At 39.5% G+C, this 17,342-nt stretch overlaps 2 protein-coding genes across 14 annotated transcripts in view; one reads left to right on the forward strand and one right to left on the reverse strand.

Annotated features, from left to right (window-relative positions):
• Positions 1–17,342, reverse strand: part of LDLRAD3 (low density lipoprotein receptor class A domain containing 3) — an 852,030-nt gene that overhangs the window by 305,494 nt on the left and 529,194 nt on the right. The window lies entirely within an intron of this gene.
• Positions 1–17,342, forward strand: part of CD44 (CD44 molecule (Indian blood group)) — a 106,643-nt gene that overhangs the window by 85,670 nt on the left and 3,631 nt on the right. For 6 of the 11 annotated variants that reach the window (XM_060176591.1, XM_060176593.1, XM_060176592.1 and 3 more), the window contains 5 exons: positions 277–366; positions 1,205–1,408; positions 4,489–4,551; positions 9,260–9,331; positions 11,554–11,632. In XM_060176591.1, coding sequence (XP_060032574.1) covers positions 277–366; positions 1,205–1,408; positions 4,489–4,551; positions 9,260–9,331; positions 11,554–11,632 — 508 coding nt within the window. The remainder of the gene's footprint in view (positions 1–276; positions 367–1,204; positions 1,409–4,488; positions 4,552–9,259; positions 9,332–11,553; positions 11,633–17,342) is intronic. The other 5 variants (XM_060176595.1, XM_060176597.1, XM_060176601.1 and 2 more) reach the window with 2 other exon arrangements.

Consider the following 17,342-nt stretch of genomic DNA (forward strand, 5'->3'; position numbering starts at 1 on the left):
ACAATGCTGATCAACCAGGATGATCCAGAGTGGACTACATTTTGGCTTAGGTTTCCATGGTGTTTCACCTTCGTTGACCATACTTAAAATTGAAAGGCTCTTAAGGATCCACTAAGGGCAAAACAAAAGTCTATTGTATGTTTCTGTCAGAGGAGAACGGTGGGTGCAAATCTTGGTATCCCAATATACTATCGCTACACCCTCCCTGTCAGCAAACAAATACTGGTTTATTCTGTGGCTCCAAATTAATGTCAACTTCATTCCTCATTGAAACAGAGCAGACTCATACTCAGAGCTTCTCTACATCATATACTGGCTTGGAAGAAAATGAAGACCAGCAAATGAATTCTACTCCAACACCTAGCAGTAAGGATCATAAAGTGCCTAGTATTTCTCAGTTAATAATAAAAATTACGAGCATTTTTTTGCAGTGCCTTTGGTGACTGAATGCTTTCATGCTAGTTATTTATATTAGAAGGTGTGGCTGGTGACGGTTTTCTAATTCGTCTGCTTTGTAGATCTCTCAGAAGTCATTGTACATTAATTGAAAACTGCATTTGTTAAAAGATCCTTTCTTGAGCTCTAGAATTGGTGGCTTGGTTTTAAAAATAACAGATTTTTTAAACTTGCTTATCTGATTTGTAATTGATGTCAAGGTCTGAAATATGTCTCACTCTCTCTTTTCCTGGCATTAATAATATTGTTTTGTCATTTATCCTCTGAACCATAAACACATGGTGCTAATGACCAAGTTTCAGGTTTTCTAAATTTTGCGTATGGTATACCAGTTACAGGCAGCATAAAGTTGCTTTTCAGTCCATCAAAGGTTGGTCGAATTGAGTAAAAGCTTAAGATTATCTATCAGTAGTATACGATTTAATGTCAAGGCTATGGCTGTGGTGATATAAACTTTAACAGTCCAGGCAGGTCATATAGCAAATGCCTTCTCTGGATAATAAAATCAGCAAAGTCTCTTCCACTAGGTGATGTCAATTGCAAGAACTGAAAGAAAGAAAGAGAGAGAGAGAGAGAGAGAGAGAGAGAGAAAGAAAGAAAGAAAGAAAGAAAGAAAGAAAGAAAGAAAATCATATGTTCACAAATAGTCCTGGAGAGGCTTTGCATCAATTTTACATTCTAAAGATGGACATATAATGGGTAGTGTTTATACAACCATGGGTTTACCGTTGACTTGACTTCCATACAGATAGGAATGATGGCAGAAGTGGAAGAAAAGGTGGGAATCATCCTGAGGACTCAACTACTTCAGTGGAAGGTTATACTTCCCATTCCCCAGACACAGTGGAAAACAGGACCCTTACCTCAGAGACTCCTGATAAGACTGGGTCCCCTGCAGTTACTGAAGTAATTGTTGGTAATGACGACATTAATGTTGATCGTTCTCAAGCAGGTAATTTTGCCATCTGGTATCTGATTTGTTGTCTCTACAGAGAGAGATAGCATACTCTGCTATTGCAGGAGACATTCTCTGTTTTGATGGTCATTAGACAGATGTGTGACATGAGGATAGCTTTTATCCCTAGCCATCCCTCTAGTGGTGGCAAATTTAGATTGATTTTAGATGAATGCTGCTCTATTAAGATGGATGGTATGATTTCCACTTGCTTTTGTGACTTGGTTGTTGTGGTAGAAGTTCTTCTTTATGTTATTAATTTTGTAATATATTAAATTGAATCATATGAGATTAATATTTTTCAGTCAAAATAATAAAAATTAGAAATCTCATTTGATTCAAATAATATATGCTGTTATTTTTAGTAAGATTTTACCCAATGTGTGACATAGGTGGGTAATTTCTGTATCCTAATAGCTTTGCTCTATTATTATTATTTTATTTTATTTTTTTACTGGTGATGGGTTGGTGAATCTTTGGTAAAGGGCTTATGAACAAACCTCTTACAATGCATACCTAACAACTTTATGTTCTTAATTATCAATGAGTGAACACCATTTCTTTTGTAATGGCAAGGAGGTGACTGAAGATGACTTATTTCATCAGCTTTGATGTAGCCTTACCTAAGAAGTCTTACTTCTTAAAAAGCAGACTTTCTAAATCTTTTCTTTGTTTCTTTATATACATCAAGAAACTAATTCTGGAAGCCAGGAGATAGCTTCCTCCAGCAGGCCTATGACTGGTGAAAACTTCACCCATGCACCCAGATCTGGATTTGAACCTTTGTACCACATAGGAGCACCATGCATAGCACTACAGGAAGCTTCATGAATGGTGGAGCATTGCTGTGGTGTCTCTCCCCCCACCCCATGTCTATCTGAAATAAAAAGAAAAAAAGGCTATTGGGGTTGTTGAAATCTTGAAGTCTAGGTCCCTTCCCACCAAAAAAATTAGGAGAAAGGAAGGGACAAAGGAAGGGAGGGAGGGAGAAAGGGAGCAGCTAACACTGATGAAAAGAGAAATATCCACTCTGGCTAAGAAAAGGAAATATGATTCTTCTGGTTTTTTTGTTTTTTGAAAGACAGAGTGCAGAGAAACCAGAACATTGCTGCTTCCTTCCATACAGTGGGGTCTGGGCTTAAATCTAGGTCGCACACATGGCAAAGCAACACACTATCAAGTGAGCTATTTTGCCAGTCCTCTCCTCTGAATGCTCGTTATTCAAGTGTTTCTTACCACTCAATTACTAAGGTATATTAGAAGACATATATTTTTTTAGAGATCTTACTAGTTTTCCCTAAAATAGGAAGACAACTTCTGAGAAACAAACATATAGAGCAGATGATAACTGTGAAACTCCGGTGGTATGTAGATGAAAAACCCCAGAAGCCTTCTTCCCTGTGGGATTATTGCCCCAGAATTTCAAGAGAAAATACTTTTAGATCACACTAACAAGACAAAAACCTCTTGGATATTCACTTCCAGGTTTTTTTTAAAAAAAAATTTTATTTATAAAAAGGAAACAATGACTAAACCATAGGATAAGAGGGGTGCAACTTCATACAATTCCCACCACCAGAACTCTGTATTCCCTCCCCTCCCCTCCCCTCCCCTGATAGCTTCCAGTTCTTGATTTAGCATAGTCCTGCATTTAGTTCTTAAAAATCTCAAGTAATGTTGTCACTATTCTTCTCGAGAAATATAGATGTTAAAACCCTGTCTATTTGCTCTTGGCAAAGTCAGGAGTGTTGTGTAACCTAATGAATGTCAATATAAACAGCAGCTTTAATTGTTTCAGTAGCCTAGCTGAATCACAGAGGCTTAGCTATTCGTAAATAAAAGGCTTTGTACAAAAGTGGTGTTCACACAAACTGATTCTGTCTCCATTACACAGTGAGACAAACAGATTTTATTCACTGCTCTTTATGGATTGAAGAACATTTTGGGTTCTCTTCTAAAACACTCAAAGCTTATTTCTTCCCATACATTTTTTTAGTCTTTATGCTTAATATAAGAACTGAAACTTTTGGAATGGTGGTGGTTGTGGTGATGGTGTCTGTGATTGGTGTTGGTATATCACTGCTGCTTCCAATTATTCTAACCATCAACCAAGAAACAAAGCAATGTATCTTTTCTACATAATGACATAGATCACTTCATCTTCTCTAGTCAAGGAAATGATGATGATCAATTAATTTCTATCCCTTATAGTTGTCTTCATGCTGGATGATTATGCCCATTTTGAAACTATTGCCCTTGGATTTTTTTAAAATAATCCCAGTATAGTTAATGGGATTTGTGTGGGGAGGAAGGGAAAAGTGCTCATTTTGATATGCTGAATCCAAAATTTCACTGGTGAATTACAATTGTTAGCAATTCACAAGCATGTCTAAGCTCTTTTGGTGATGAATTTTTGATAAAATGAAGTTTATTAACATTTTATTTTTAACACACTCATTTCATTTCATTTTTGGAAAATGTTATTACTTAATATGTATTCTAGTAGCAAGTGCATTTTATTCACATATTAGCTGTCATCTCCCTGTTTCTTCTTTATGTACTTTGAGATTCATGTTCTTTAACTTAACAGTTGGTTTTTCTCTTTGAATCTTTCTACCATACAACTTTATGACACTTCATTGCATATACATTCTTTTTTCTGTTTCCTACCTTTGAAAAATTCCTTTGAGTATCTTATAGCCTAAGCCACAAAGCACACCTATTCCCAATGATTACTGTATCATAATCCAAATAATATAATCCTCTTTCCAAGGCACAAAACTAATCTATGAAGATATCATAGCATTTTTGTTACAGTGCTCCAGTTGTTGGATTTATACCAAAACTGCATGTCCTGCACTTATCCTCAGTGTTCTCTGCTATCTCAGATTCCTTAATTTTTATTAAAGCTCTTGCTCCATGATCAGTGCATTAATCAATGAGTACTGTGGACTTACTTAAGGACCCTTTACCATCATTTTTTGGTACCTTTGAAAGACTAAACTTTGTGATGGGCTCAATGAAAATGCAGGTATGGGGGCAGACAGCACTGAATCTTTCCTGATTGTTCTTTACAGAAGACCACTACACAGTTGATGACAGTGACCATTACCATCCCACCGACAGATCTGGACCAGATGGTAAGTTTGAGCTGCTTTTGTACTATTATCATCATTGGACTAGCTGATTATTAATGAAATGCAAGTCAGTTTCTCTCAGAAAGTTGTCAAACTTTTAAAATGAGTCCTAGCCTGAAAGTCTTTGATTCAGTAGAGTTGGGATGAAATATGAACATTTCTGATAAATTCCCTGGTGATACTAATACTGCATGGGGTAGTATAGTGCTTACTATACTTTGAGAACTACTACTAGGAGACTGTTCCATCTGAAAGGATCAAGAAGGATTCAGATAAGTTATCAATTCAGCTTTGTACTGTAGACTACAGAATGATTAAGAACATGGGTTGGGGGTAAAGAGATAACATCATAGTTATGCAAAAATCCTTTATGCCTGAGCCTTTGAGTTAGGTCACAAGTTCAATTCCCAGCACCTACATAGGCTAGAATTGAGCAGTGTTCTGGTCTCTTTCTCTGTTTTTCTCCTTGTATCTCTATCACTAAAATAAATAAAATATTTTTAAAAGGATAACTTGGGTTTTGGAAAAAGAGTGTCGTGGGTTTAATTCCACTTCCTCCACTTGCTAACTGAGTTAAGAACCCCACCCCACTAGGGAAAGAGAGAGACAGGCTGGGAATATGGATCGACCTGTCAACACCCATGTTCAGCGGGGAAGCAATTACAGAAGCCAGACCATCCATCTTTTGCATCCCTCAATGACCTTGAGTCCATACTCCCAGAGGGATAACGAATAGGAAAGCTATCAGGGGAGGGGATGGGATACAGAGATCTGGTGGTGGGAATTGTGTGGAGTTACACCCCTCTTATCCTATGGTTCTGTCAATGTTTCCTTTTTAGAAAGAAATAGAAAGGAAGAAAGAGAGAAAGAAAGGAAGGAAGGAAGGGAAAGAAAGAAAGAAAGAAAGAAAGAAAGAAAGAAAGAAAGAAAGAAAGAAAGAGAGAGAGAGGGAAAGAAAGAAAGAGAGAAAGAAAGAAAGAAAATCTGACACTGGTCCTCACCTGCAGGGGGAAAGATTTGCTAATGGTGAAGCAGGTTTGCAGGTCTCTCTGTATCTCTCCCTCTCTGTTTCTCCCTTACATCTCAATTTCTGACTGTCTCTATCCAATAAATAAAGATAATAAAGGGGCCAGGTGGTGGCGCACCTGGTTGAGTACACATGTTACAGTGCGCAAGGACCCAGGTTCAACCCCTGGTCCCCACCTGCAGGGAGAAAACTTCACAAGTGGTTAAGCAGTGTTGCAGGAATCTCTCTGTCTCTCTCCCTAACTATCATCCCTTTCCCTCTCAATTTCTGGCTGCCTCTATCCTATAAATAAAGATAATTAAAAAAATAAAAATAAAGATAATAAATTTAAACAAAAAAAGATGAATTTGTATATCGTAGCTTCAGTGACAGCTTTTTATATAAGAGCACAGGGATATAGGAGCTCAGTAAAAATGCTTCTACAGTAAGAAAGAAGTCCTGGATTCCCTGGAGACCTTAGGTGGAGAATCTATTCCTCTACAATCCCAAATTTCCCAGCTACTCAAAAGGAAATCAAAATTCAATACCTGCCTTGGCTACCTCCTAAAGTTCTTATGATGAATAGGAGATAGTAGGACTACGGAACATATTTTGGAAATGATAGTATTTAAAAATGTATTCTCTGGGGGCTAGGCAGAGACACACCCAATTGCACACTGACATGGTTTCTGTCGCTGTCAGCCCGCAACAACGACATGGACACCAGAGTCTTTTTCCTCAATTTCCTTTATTTCCTTCTTATGGCCACCTTAAGTACCTTTCACTGTTACATAGTCAGCCAATGGGCATTAAGCCAGCATACAGCATTCATAGATCATGCAGCCTTCTACCAATCATAAAACAGTTCACGTGTACAGCACGCAGTCTGTTCAGTTGGATCGTCCAACTTCCGCAAAGTTGTTTATCACTTTACTGGTTTAGCCACCATGTGGCTGGAGCCATCTTAGGGGCGTAATGTGCAGTGTCATTATGGCTCCCAACAGTTTCAAGCCCCTGGTTCCTACCTACAGGGGGAGAAGCCTCAAGAGCTATAAAGGAATGATGTAGCTGTCTTTCTCTCTCCTCTCTCCTACTCCCCCCTACCCAGTTTCTCTCTTTCCCATCAAAAAATAATAATGAAAAACATGTTTTAAAAGGTGTGTTCTCAGAAACTTAAGAGGCTTCAGTTATTCCAAGTGTAATCCCGGTAATAGTAGCAGGCACATCCCCAAAGAGTGGTTGGAAATGCATAGTCTTTGGTCATTACAGAGCCACTGAATTAAGATCTGTAATTTTGTGTGTATGTGTGTGCCAGAGATTGAACCTAGAGCTTCCTACAAAGGCCTGCATTTTAACCAAACCTCTGCATGCCCACTAAACGGTTTCATTAAAATTCGAGAAATTCTGTCCTAGACTGTTCTTCCTCACAGTTATAGCCAGCTAAATGATTTCTGAGCACACATCTCAGATCAGAACTCATCTCCTTATTGCAGTGTCAAGTGTCCCTCTGTAGAACGTGCCCTCCTGGCCAGCTCTACGTTAGCCAGGTAGGCAGACCAGACCTACTGTATCTCGTTCATGTTTTATGACTTTTGCCTGAAGTGAGAATCAGGTGGGTAGGAGTCATCTCTTTTGTTCTATTCCTGTGCAGATGTCTATTGCTCAAACAGGAGGTTTCATCTTGTACATACACCCCCAGAGCTTTCCTTGCTGGGAGCACTTTTTATAAAAATCAAAATAAAGAGATTAGCATCCATTAATGGCCTCCTTTCAAATAGCAAAGGCAGCTGTGAGTCAGAGAAAGGCCAATGAAGGTGACAGTACCTCCACATAGGTGATTTCCAAGCTCAAAGATCTCCATTTCAGATGGCCAATACCCTATCACTTGAACAGGCGAAAGCCTGCCAAAGAGCAGGAATTCGGATTACCCAGATTACACTTGGAATAACTGGAGCCTCTTAGTTGCTGAGAGCACACCTTCTAAAAAATTTTTTTCTTTCATTATTACTTTTCTCTTGGATAGGAAAGAGAGAACTTGGGTAGAGAGGAGTGGAAGAGAGGTGGGAAGGGGGGGTAGGTAGAGAAGGCACCTTCACTCATTCTAAGGTTTCTGAATCTAAAGGTTAACTGTCAAAATGACACAGGATGTATTGATCAACCAGACATCTAGTAGGAATTTGTTTTAGTTTGTCACTTTGGGGTCTTCGGGATTCTGCAGTGATTTCACACTGATAGGGAAATAATAAGTTTGTTTTAGTGGGAAATTTGCAAAATTTGTCTTGAAGTGTAGAAGTGCAGTTTGGGTAAGTCTCTTCACAGGATTTCTGAACAGTTTCTTTGAAAATACGATGGCTCCCTGATTTTCATGAGCCTCCTGTTCTTCTACTCTGAGGTGTTTTTTGTTTTTGTTTTTGTTTTTTTCCTTCCCATCTCCAAGGCTTCGTTACTCCAATCCAACTTTTTCAGACAAAAAGAGGCAGAAGGGAGTCGGGCGGTGGTGCGGGTTAAGCGCACGTGGCACAAAGCACAAGGACCGGCGTAAGGATCCGGGTTTGAGCCCCCAGCTTCCCACCTGCAGGGAGTCGCTTCACAGTAGTGAAGCAGATCTGCAGGTGTCTGTCTTTCTCTCCCCCTCTCTGTCTTCCCCTCATCTCTCCATTTCTCTCTGTCCTATCCAACAACAACGACATCAATAACAACAATAATAACCACAACAATGTTAAACAACAAGTCAACAAAAGGGAAAAAAAAATATATATATATATATATATTAAAAAAAAAAAAGAAAAGCAAAAAAAGGCAGAAATAGATTTAATACCACCAAAGCTTCCCCCAGTGCGATGGGAGCCAGGGACTCAAACCTGGGTCAAGCTCTTAGCAAAGTAGGTGTCTTTCCAGGTGAGCTAGCTGGTTGGCCCCGGTTGGAGATTTTTTGTTAATCTGTTTATCTGTTTCCTCCCTTTGATTTTGTAATAGTAGAAAAATACTTTTGAAAATAAGGCATATTTTAGTAGAGACCCTAGCAGGGTGATTTTTTTTTAAAGACAGAGGGATCAGCCCCCACAGACACTTTTTAAAAAATATACATTAAATATATAAAATTTCTATAAACACACTGGACATACTCTCTAGGTTTGCTTTGTGTTCTGTAGAGTGTGAACCCTCTAAAATTAAGAGTCTGACTTTGTAGACTTAGGGTGAGACCAAAGATGCTGCTTTTTTAGCAAATCCTTATTCATGCCTATGAACCACACTTTGAGTAGCAAGATCCTAAACTACAAAGACATTATGACTATTGTATGCTTTTCTAAGCCTCTGTAAAAACTACAATGGAAGCAATTCTATTTTTCCCACTTTATGAATATAAAAGCAAAGACATGGAGAGGTGGGATTTAGCAGATGTCACTAGCAGAGGCAAAGGTAGGAATCAAACCCAGGGCTATTCTGCTTTAGAATCCAGCTTGGTCTATACTACACAATCCTGCTGCCTAGAATTCTCATGATAACACTTCCAAATTTTAGCTTTGGGGGAGCTCTTTTTGTGGGAGGAGATGCCTTTTGTGCAACACTTAATAAATGTCTGTGGCTTAAATCTTTAAATAGCTTCACAGTGATGCAAACATAGCTGCTGGCTCTGTGTTGCTCTTTATGGTATTTGTAGATAATGTGTTTCAAAATTTCACAGAGAGATGTTTTTCCCATTAGGACACTCAAGTGGGAGTCAAGAAGGTGGTGCAAACACAACCTCTAGACCTATCAGGAAGTCCCAGATTCCAGGTAAGCTCTAAGCTGGAAACAAATAATGCTGGCAAAAGCAGGTTTGAATGTCCCCAAAGGGACCTAGAGGTGACCTGAAAGGACATTATCCTAAGTACCCAATCCTGTTCTTTGCAAATGAAAATATGAGGACACTCTAGTTAGTCAAAGACTAACTAGAAAAGGTAAGAAAAGGTAAAATATTTTTTCCTCCTTGATCCCATAACTTGACTGAACTCCGAGTCAGACTTCTCCCTGTCCCAAAGAAATGCCATGTTAGTTACTGAGCTTCCTTTCATGGAAGAGTACATGTCATACCCAGTTCCTATCGCAAATCCTTTACTGTGGGGGTCAGGGATGAAACACATAGTTTTCCTCTTGGATTGCAGACAATGAGGAGACAGATGCAAGGTCATGGGTGTTGGGCAGAATGAAAACCTTCTGGCCTCTAAGCTGCTGTCTCTTGAGCAACAGTATTTACCGATCCAGACAGAAGAAATGTTTCATAACTGGCTCTTTTGAATATCAAGATTGAGGGGGCATTTGAGGCAAGTTCTTTACTTCTCTTGAATTCAAAGTGGAGCACTTATAGTGGGAAAGATTTTCTACAGTTGTGAATTACTCTTTTATCTCATCCTTCTTTAAAGAGTTCCGAACAGATTCTCACTTAGGGAGGATGATGTGTCTCTCCCCTTTGCCCCAGCTTGCCTCAATGATACAGCTAAAGGCAAAGCACGTGGAGGGTGGGGTGGGCTGCCAGGAGGGTGAGTGGGGTGCAGTGAGCTATAATAAGGCATAAGGATTTTCCCTAAATCTCGGGAGTGTGACTATGGAGTGTCTCAGGACTAAAGAGAAGGGAAATTTCAGAAATGCTAGCCTCCTGACAGCCTCCACACCTCCTGCCCAATATCACCTAACCAGGAAGAGTTCAGACAAAGGCAGCACTGAACAGATAATTAGAAGAATGTCTTCTCCTCTCATTCATTTCTTAAGCTTTAGTACATAGCATAGATACAGGACTCATTGGGCAATGGAATTTATGCTGGCTGTCATGTTGATCCAATTCAAACTTGACTTTGAAACATACATACTGACAGGGGCTGGCAAGATAGCTCACTTGGAGCAGTGCCTGCCTTGTCATATGCACGACCCAGGTTCAAGCCCCCAGAACCCCTCACTCATGGAAGCTTTAGTGCTGTAGTATCTCTCTCTCTCTCTCTCCCCCCACCCCTGTGAAAAATGGTTAACCTGGAGTGGAGAAATCATGCATGAAAGGAGCCAAGCATGCCCTCCTTATCAAAATGCATATAACATTTCATTAGTCAACAGGTCAGAAACATTTTAGAAAATGGAGCTAAGCAAAAGGACAGAAGTAGACATAATCTATTATCTACCCCATCATTCAGAAAACAAGTTCTGATCATTTTTCAATTTGACTTATAAGAAAATGTAATCATAGCACAGATGCTGGTTAGTAAACTACCATTCCCAGCTGGTTGGGCACAACATAATGTCATTAGATCTCCTTTCCCTGTATCGTTGTACATAAAACAACATACCCTAACTTCTTTAGTCAGTCCCTTACTGTTGGCTACTAGGTTGTTTCCAGTGTTTACTATTGTAAATAACATAGTTGTTGCACTTTATAGGTAATTCTGAGATCCGGGATACTCATTAAATACAACTTCCAGACTAAAAGTGTATATATACAAATACACACACACAGACATGTTTGAAGATTTTTCAAGCTTTGTCAAATAACCCCATACCCACCCCATGAGTGTAAACAAGTTCAATACTCCTCAAGAATGGAGTGTATCTAGTCCTTTGTCCTACTGACAATTATGTGACCTTTATTTTTGTTTCCTAATAAAAGGTAATCTTTTATATAGGAAATGAATGTACTTTTCAAGGAAAGCCTAAATTTCTTCTGGTTCATATAATATTATATCAGAGGACTCTGTAAGTTAGAAGAATTCATTCTAACTTTTCTTTCTTTCTTTTTTTTTTTTTTTAACATGCTTCTAGATAGATTGGAAAATCCTGACTAGTGATGAGAAATTAAGACAAATGTCTATAGCAAAATATTTCCTCTGGTAACATCTGCTTCTTGACTGGGCATTTTAGTTGGGCCCATCCATAGTGCTCACTCATGTTTGTTTGTACTATACCAACTAGAAATGCTTTCCTTTACAAAGTGTAGTCCTCAAACTCACACCTGTATTTTGTTTCACTCATACCAGAATGGCTGATCATCTTGGCATCCCTCTTGGCTCTGGCTTTGATTCTCGCAGTTTGCATTGCTGTTAACAGCCGGAGAAGGTAAGAGGATGCTCCTTGGGATCTTTGGTATTGAAAGGTCACATCATTTAACCTTAGCCTTTATATCCTAGCATCTCTTTAACTGGCAGTATCCTCTTTAACTGGCAGTATTTGTTCCTGGGAGGTTATTAGAAATACACAATCTCAAGTCCTACTTCAGAATTCCTCTATCAGAATCTACACTTTACAAGGTCCTAGGTCTGATATAGTTTAAGAGCTCTATTCTGGCACATTTCTTAGAGAAAAAGGAGACACAGTAATTATTTGGACCACCATTTTTATTTTTTAAAGATTGGTTTTATTTATTGATAGGGAGGGGGAAGAGAGAGACAGAGACATAGAGAAACCTAGAGCATCACTCTGGGACATGTAATGCCTTAGAAGGTAAAAGAATCATATTTCTTATAGACAAATGGTTGTGGAAATACTAGTTGACTTGTATCTGCAACCTTGGGAGAACTGCTATAGTTTACAATGGAAGGACTGAGGATCCAGAACTCTGGGAATGGTAGTGGGAATGGTACGGAGTTATGCCCAAGTTATCATGTAATTTTGTAAGTCAATATTAAATCAGTAATAAAAAATGTTTATGCTATAAAAATAGTATTTCCTGGTATTAAGACCTCATGCTTGTTGGTCCAGAAGCATACCACAGTGCCACCTTCCAGGCCACTGAGCCACCTTTTTTTTTTTTTTTAAATATTTATTTTATTTATTTATTCCCTTTTGTTGCCCTTGTTGTTTTATTGTTGTAGTTATTATTGTTGTTGTCATTGTTGGATAGGACAGAGAGAAATGGAGAGAGGAGGGGAAGACAGAGAGGAGGAGAGAAAGATAGACACCTGCAGACCTGCTTCACCTCCTGTGAAGCGACTCCCCTGCAGGTGGGGAGCCACGGCTCGAACCAGGATCCTTATGATGGTCCTTGTGCTTTGCGCCACCTGCGCTTAACCCGCTGCGCTACAGCCCGACTCCCGAGCCACCTTTTTTTTTTATTATTATTATTATTCATTTTAAAAAGGAAACATTGGCAAAACCATAGGATAAGAGGGGTACAACTCCACACAATTCCCACCAACAGATCTCCATATCCCATCCCCTCCCCTGATAGCTTTCCTATTCTTTATGCCTCTGGAAGTATGGACCCGAGGTCATTGGGGGATGCAGAAGGTGGAAGGTCTGGTTTCTGTAATTGCTTCTCCACTGAACATGGGCGTTGACTGGTTGATCCATAATCCCAGCTTGCCTCTCTTTTTCCCTAATAGGGTGGAGCTCTGGAGAAGCAGAGCTCCAGGACACATGAACCACCATTTTTATATAGTGACTAATTTTTGTTGTTGGTGGTGGTGGTCTTAATTTCTTTTTTCAGGATCAGAGTTAAGTCCATGGAAATTCTCAGTAATGAACATTATGAAGTAGTTCACCATCAAAGCATTAAAATACATATTCATGCACTGATGCATTAAGTGTATTCACAGTGAACAAAAACTGTGTAAAAGATTCAAAGACTGGCCACCCACTTTAGTTTGTCTGTGACCCATGAAACCTTCTAGAATACTCATGTTCATTGGTTGTTTAATTATGGTGACACTGTTTTCTGAAATCTTCAGTCAGAAGGATTCAAGGCAGACCTTCTTGAAAAGTGAATCTGTGTAGTGACAAAGAACTTAATTTGGGAAAGTCTAGATTAAGGTAGTCAGTTCTCTTTAGAACAGGCATGTAGACTGTTTTCATTTCTGCAAAGATCCTTCTCCCTCCCTACCTGAACAAAAAAAAAAAAAAAAAACATTGTGGACATTACCTGGTAGACCTATGACCAGGTTCTAGAAAAAAAAAAGTTACTTAAAGTGAAGAAAAATTGTAATTCTAGCAACAGAGGAAATGAACTGTAATGGGAGTACTCTGAAAGTGTAAGTCTGAAGTTCCTGCTTAAAAACACTTTAAAGATGCATTCTTTCTTTCCAAGCATATATATGTATCTTTCTTAGAAGGTAAAAGAATCGTATCTTTCAAAAAGGACCACCTTAATTATGTCACTAAATTACCTAACAGGTAATAAATAGTTCTCTCAGTTGGGAAGAAACCTGGAAAATATTCTAGACTCTTTCTTGTTGACTTTTGGAAAGCAGCTAACAACTGCTTCTATATTTGTGTACACATGCATCCTATTTATCTGAGGAAATTCAACAATCATTGTATCCTGCTTCAAGTCAATGCTATTAAGTCAAGGCTATCTTAGGTCAAAATTACTATCTATACTTTTGAGGACATAGGAAAAGTGATTAGTCACTAGAAAATTGTATAAGGCTCTAAAACTAAGAAAGAAAATCTGCAAGATCTCCTAGGAGAACTCTAACTAGACAGGAAGATTTTTTTTTTTTTTAATTACAGCAACAGAACTTGGAGGAAACCCTGACAAAGAGTCTTTGTACTGTCCCTCAGACACCTTGTTTTCTTTTGGACTACTGTGCCCAATTAAATACGCATTTCCCATTGTGTAAAATCAGTTCTTTTGCTCCAGGCCTTAGAAAGCACCCCTTTTGTTCACACACACACACACACACACACACACACACACACACACACACACACACACAGTCCATATGCTTTGCTCATGTCACCATTGGCCCCAGCTATTGTCAGCTATGTGGGGGGACCTGGGAGAGCTTCTCAGCTGCCTATCCTCATGCAGTGAGTCTGGAGTCCATGCAGTGTGTGTTCTCAGCTCAAGTCACTCCCCCATCACATTAGCAGCATACAGAGGCCCCATGGCTGCCTCCCTCCTGTCTCATGACCAGCAGTCACCCTAGCAACAGGCAAACAGGGACACTCAATATCCTGCACAGCCCAGATCTCACAGGGAAAGTAGCTGCCTAAATGCCATAAATTACTGCGTCCTGATCTGATAATTGAAAACAGATTTGCCACGCAGCTCAAGGGTAGCTAAAGGCTACACAGGCCCCTTCTTGTGCACTTGTGTTTCTAAACCCTCCAGCCCCCTTCTAATCCTCTTAAAATGGCTGGGGCCTTTTTTTGCATAAGCATTCCATTTTAGAGAGATGGAAGAAAGTTTTGTTGAAAATAGGTTATCTACAAAAGGCATTTTCATTTATCTAGCAGACTATTTTTCTTCCTTTCGTTTTCTTTTCTTTTCTTTCTTTTTTTTTTTTTTTTTTTTTTGGTCACTCTTCTGATGTTAGCACTGGTGTAGAAAATGAGTAACACCCTTCCCTTAAACCTGAGTGTTGACTTCATATAGGACTGCTGAATTTGAGTAGACTGAAACTTATTAATACTGACTGAGAACACACTGTGCTGGGTATTGTTAGGTGAATAATGCTTTAAAAGGCAAAAGTGGAAAACATTAATCAATGAAATTGAGGCCAAAGGGTTGACCATAGATTTCTAGAACAAGCAAACTGTGAGTCACATCATCTTAAGAGATACTAATTTAGAAATACTCTTACCTGTTTATCTGTTCCCATCCTTTTTTTTTTTTTACCCTGAATCACCTTTCTTTACTACCCTTCATGCAAACAGAATCTTTAAACTTCAGTTTCTTAGTAGAAACCATACTTTATTCACTCTGCCTAAATGTACACAATTCTTTTAGGCATCCATTGGGTTGGTAGATATTGACTGAGGCCTAGGAGAATTTAGGTATTTTTCCCTTTAGAGAATGTATTTAATTGATAAGAAGAGCAGAAAAAAACATGTCAGAACCTTACCAGATAAGGCTTCAAAAACAAAAGTAAGGGAGTTGGGTGGTAGTGCAGCAGGTTAAGCGCACATGGCACAAAGCGCAAGGACCAGCATGAGGATCCCAGTTCAAGCCCCCGGCTCCCCACCTGCAGTCCCTTCCCAGGCAGTGAAGCAGGTCTGCAGGTGTCTATCTTTCTCTCCCCCTCTCTGTCTTCCCCTCCTCTCTCCATTTCTCTCTGTCCCATCCAGCAACGATGACATCAACAGCAATAATAACTACAACAACAATAAAAACAAGGGCAAAAAAAAAGGAAATAAATAAATAAATATAAAAATAGTGAATAAGAATGTCTTTATGTTGATTGTGCAAAAAAAGGCTTTTACCACTTTTCAATCTCAGAGGAGTGATCATCTTTTCTCTTAAGTTCTAGTGGGCAGTAGGCTTAGTCTATTCTCTCTATAGCAGCTCCATAATTTGGAACTGGCCTCCGTCTCTTTCATTGTAGTCTAGCTCACTGCAATATGTGCTCACCTAGCTTCTTTATTCTGTCTCTACAACAGGCCTGTCCAATGGCGGGTTTCTCCATTTGTACTATATAACACATAACCACTAACATTCATGGTCACCGAGCATTTAAAATGCAGCTAAGATGTGGACTTTTGCTGCTGTTATTGTTGAATTTTTGTTAAGTTATTTAGTTGTTGTCATTGTCATGGAGGTTTCAGTATTGCAAGCTGATAGGGGAAAATGGAGACAGACAACCAGACATGCAGACAAAATGAGAGAGGGAGAGACCTCACAGCACTGGATCTTCTTTCAGTGCGGTGAGGGCTGGACTCAAAGCTGGTGGCTCACTTGGCAAAGCAGGCAAGCATTCTTGCTGGCCTGATTAGGTTAATTTTAATAGCCATTGGTGTCAAATGACTGTGTCCCATATTGAATGGAACTGCTCTAATACAGCGTACAATAAATACTCCTTTATTTTTAAGTCTTGTCAGGTAGACATAAGACCAGTTAGTAAATTGTTCCCATAAGATAAATTTCACATCATTCCCTTCAAGATAAATTTCTCCATGCCCTAATATGTGTTTCTGAACCTATCTAGTCTGCCTGACCTCTCTTGGTGAGGATCTGGCCAGGCTCTGTCCACATGGTGTGGTCAGTATCTGTTTAGCTAAAGCCTGAGGGAATGAATGTTACTAGAGATTATGGCAAGGTGAACTGCCATAGATACTTGCAACCTTCGGACTTAAAGAATCAAAGATGTGGACATCCTAGAGGTACTCCCAGGACAGGTGGCGTAGCGTTGGGTGATTCTTTGGCTTCTGCAGGTTAGTTTTTCTTTACACAGTAAAGGAGTTGTATCTGTTGATCTTCAGATCTAGTGTTCCTTTTAACAATTCCTATAGATGAGAAGAATGAAAAAAATAGAACTTGTCTCTTTTTTTTTTTTTTTTTGCCTCCAGGGTTATGGCTGGTGCCGGTAGTATGAATCCACTGCTCCTGGAGGCTATTTTGTATTTTTAAAATCTTTATCTGTTGGATAAAGACAGTCAGAAATTGAGAGGGAAGGGGGTGATAGAGAGGGAGCGAGAGAGAGAGACACCTGCAGCACTGCTTCACCACTTCTTTCCCCCTGCAGGTGGTGACCAGAGTTTTCAAACCTGAGTCCTTGCGCACTGTAACATGTGCGTTCAACCAGGTGCACCACCACCTGGCCCCCTGGAGGCTATTTTCCCCCCATTTTTGTTGCCCCTATTGTTCTTGTTGTTATTATTGTTGTTGTTGTTATTGATACCATTGTTATTGGATAGGACAGAAAGAAATGGAGAAGGGAAGGGAAGACAGAGATGGGGAGAGAAAGATAGATACCTGCAGACCTGCTTCACCGTCTGTGAAGTGACCCCCATGCAGGTGGGGAGCTGGGGGCTCGAACCAGGATCCTTACGCCGGTCTTTGTGCTTTGCGCCACCTGTGCTTAACCTGCTGCACTGCCTCCCGACCCCC

This window comes from Erinaceus europaeus, chromosome 17 (genome assembly GCF_950295315.1).
Source record: "Erinaceus europaeus chromosome 17, mEriEur2.1, whole genome shotgun sequence".
Classification (NCBI taxonomy): Eukaryota; Metazoa; Chordata; class Mammalia; order Eulipotyphla; family Erinaceidae; genus Erinaceus; species Erinaceus europaeus.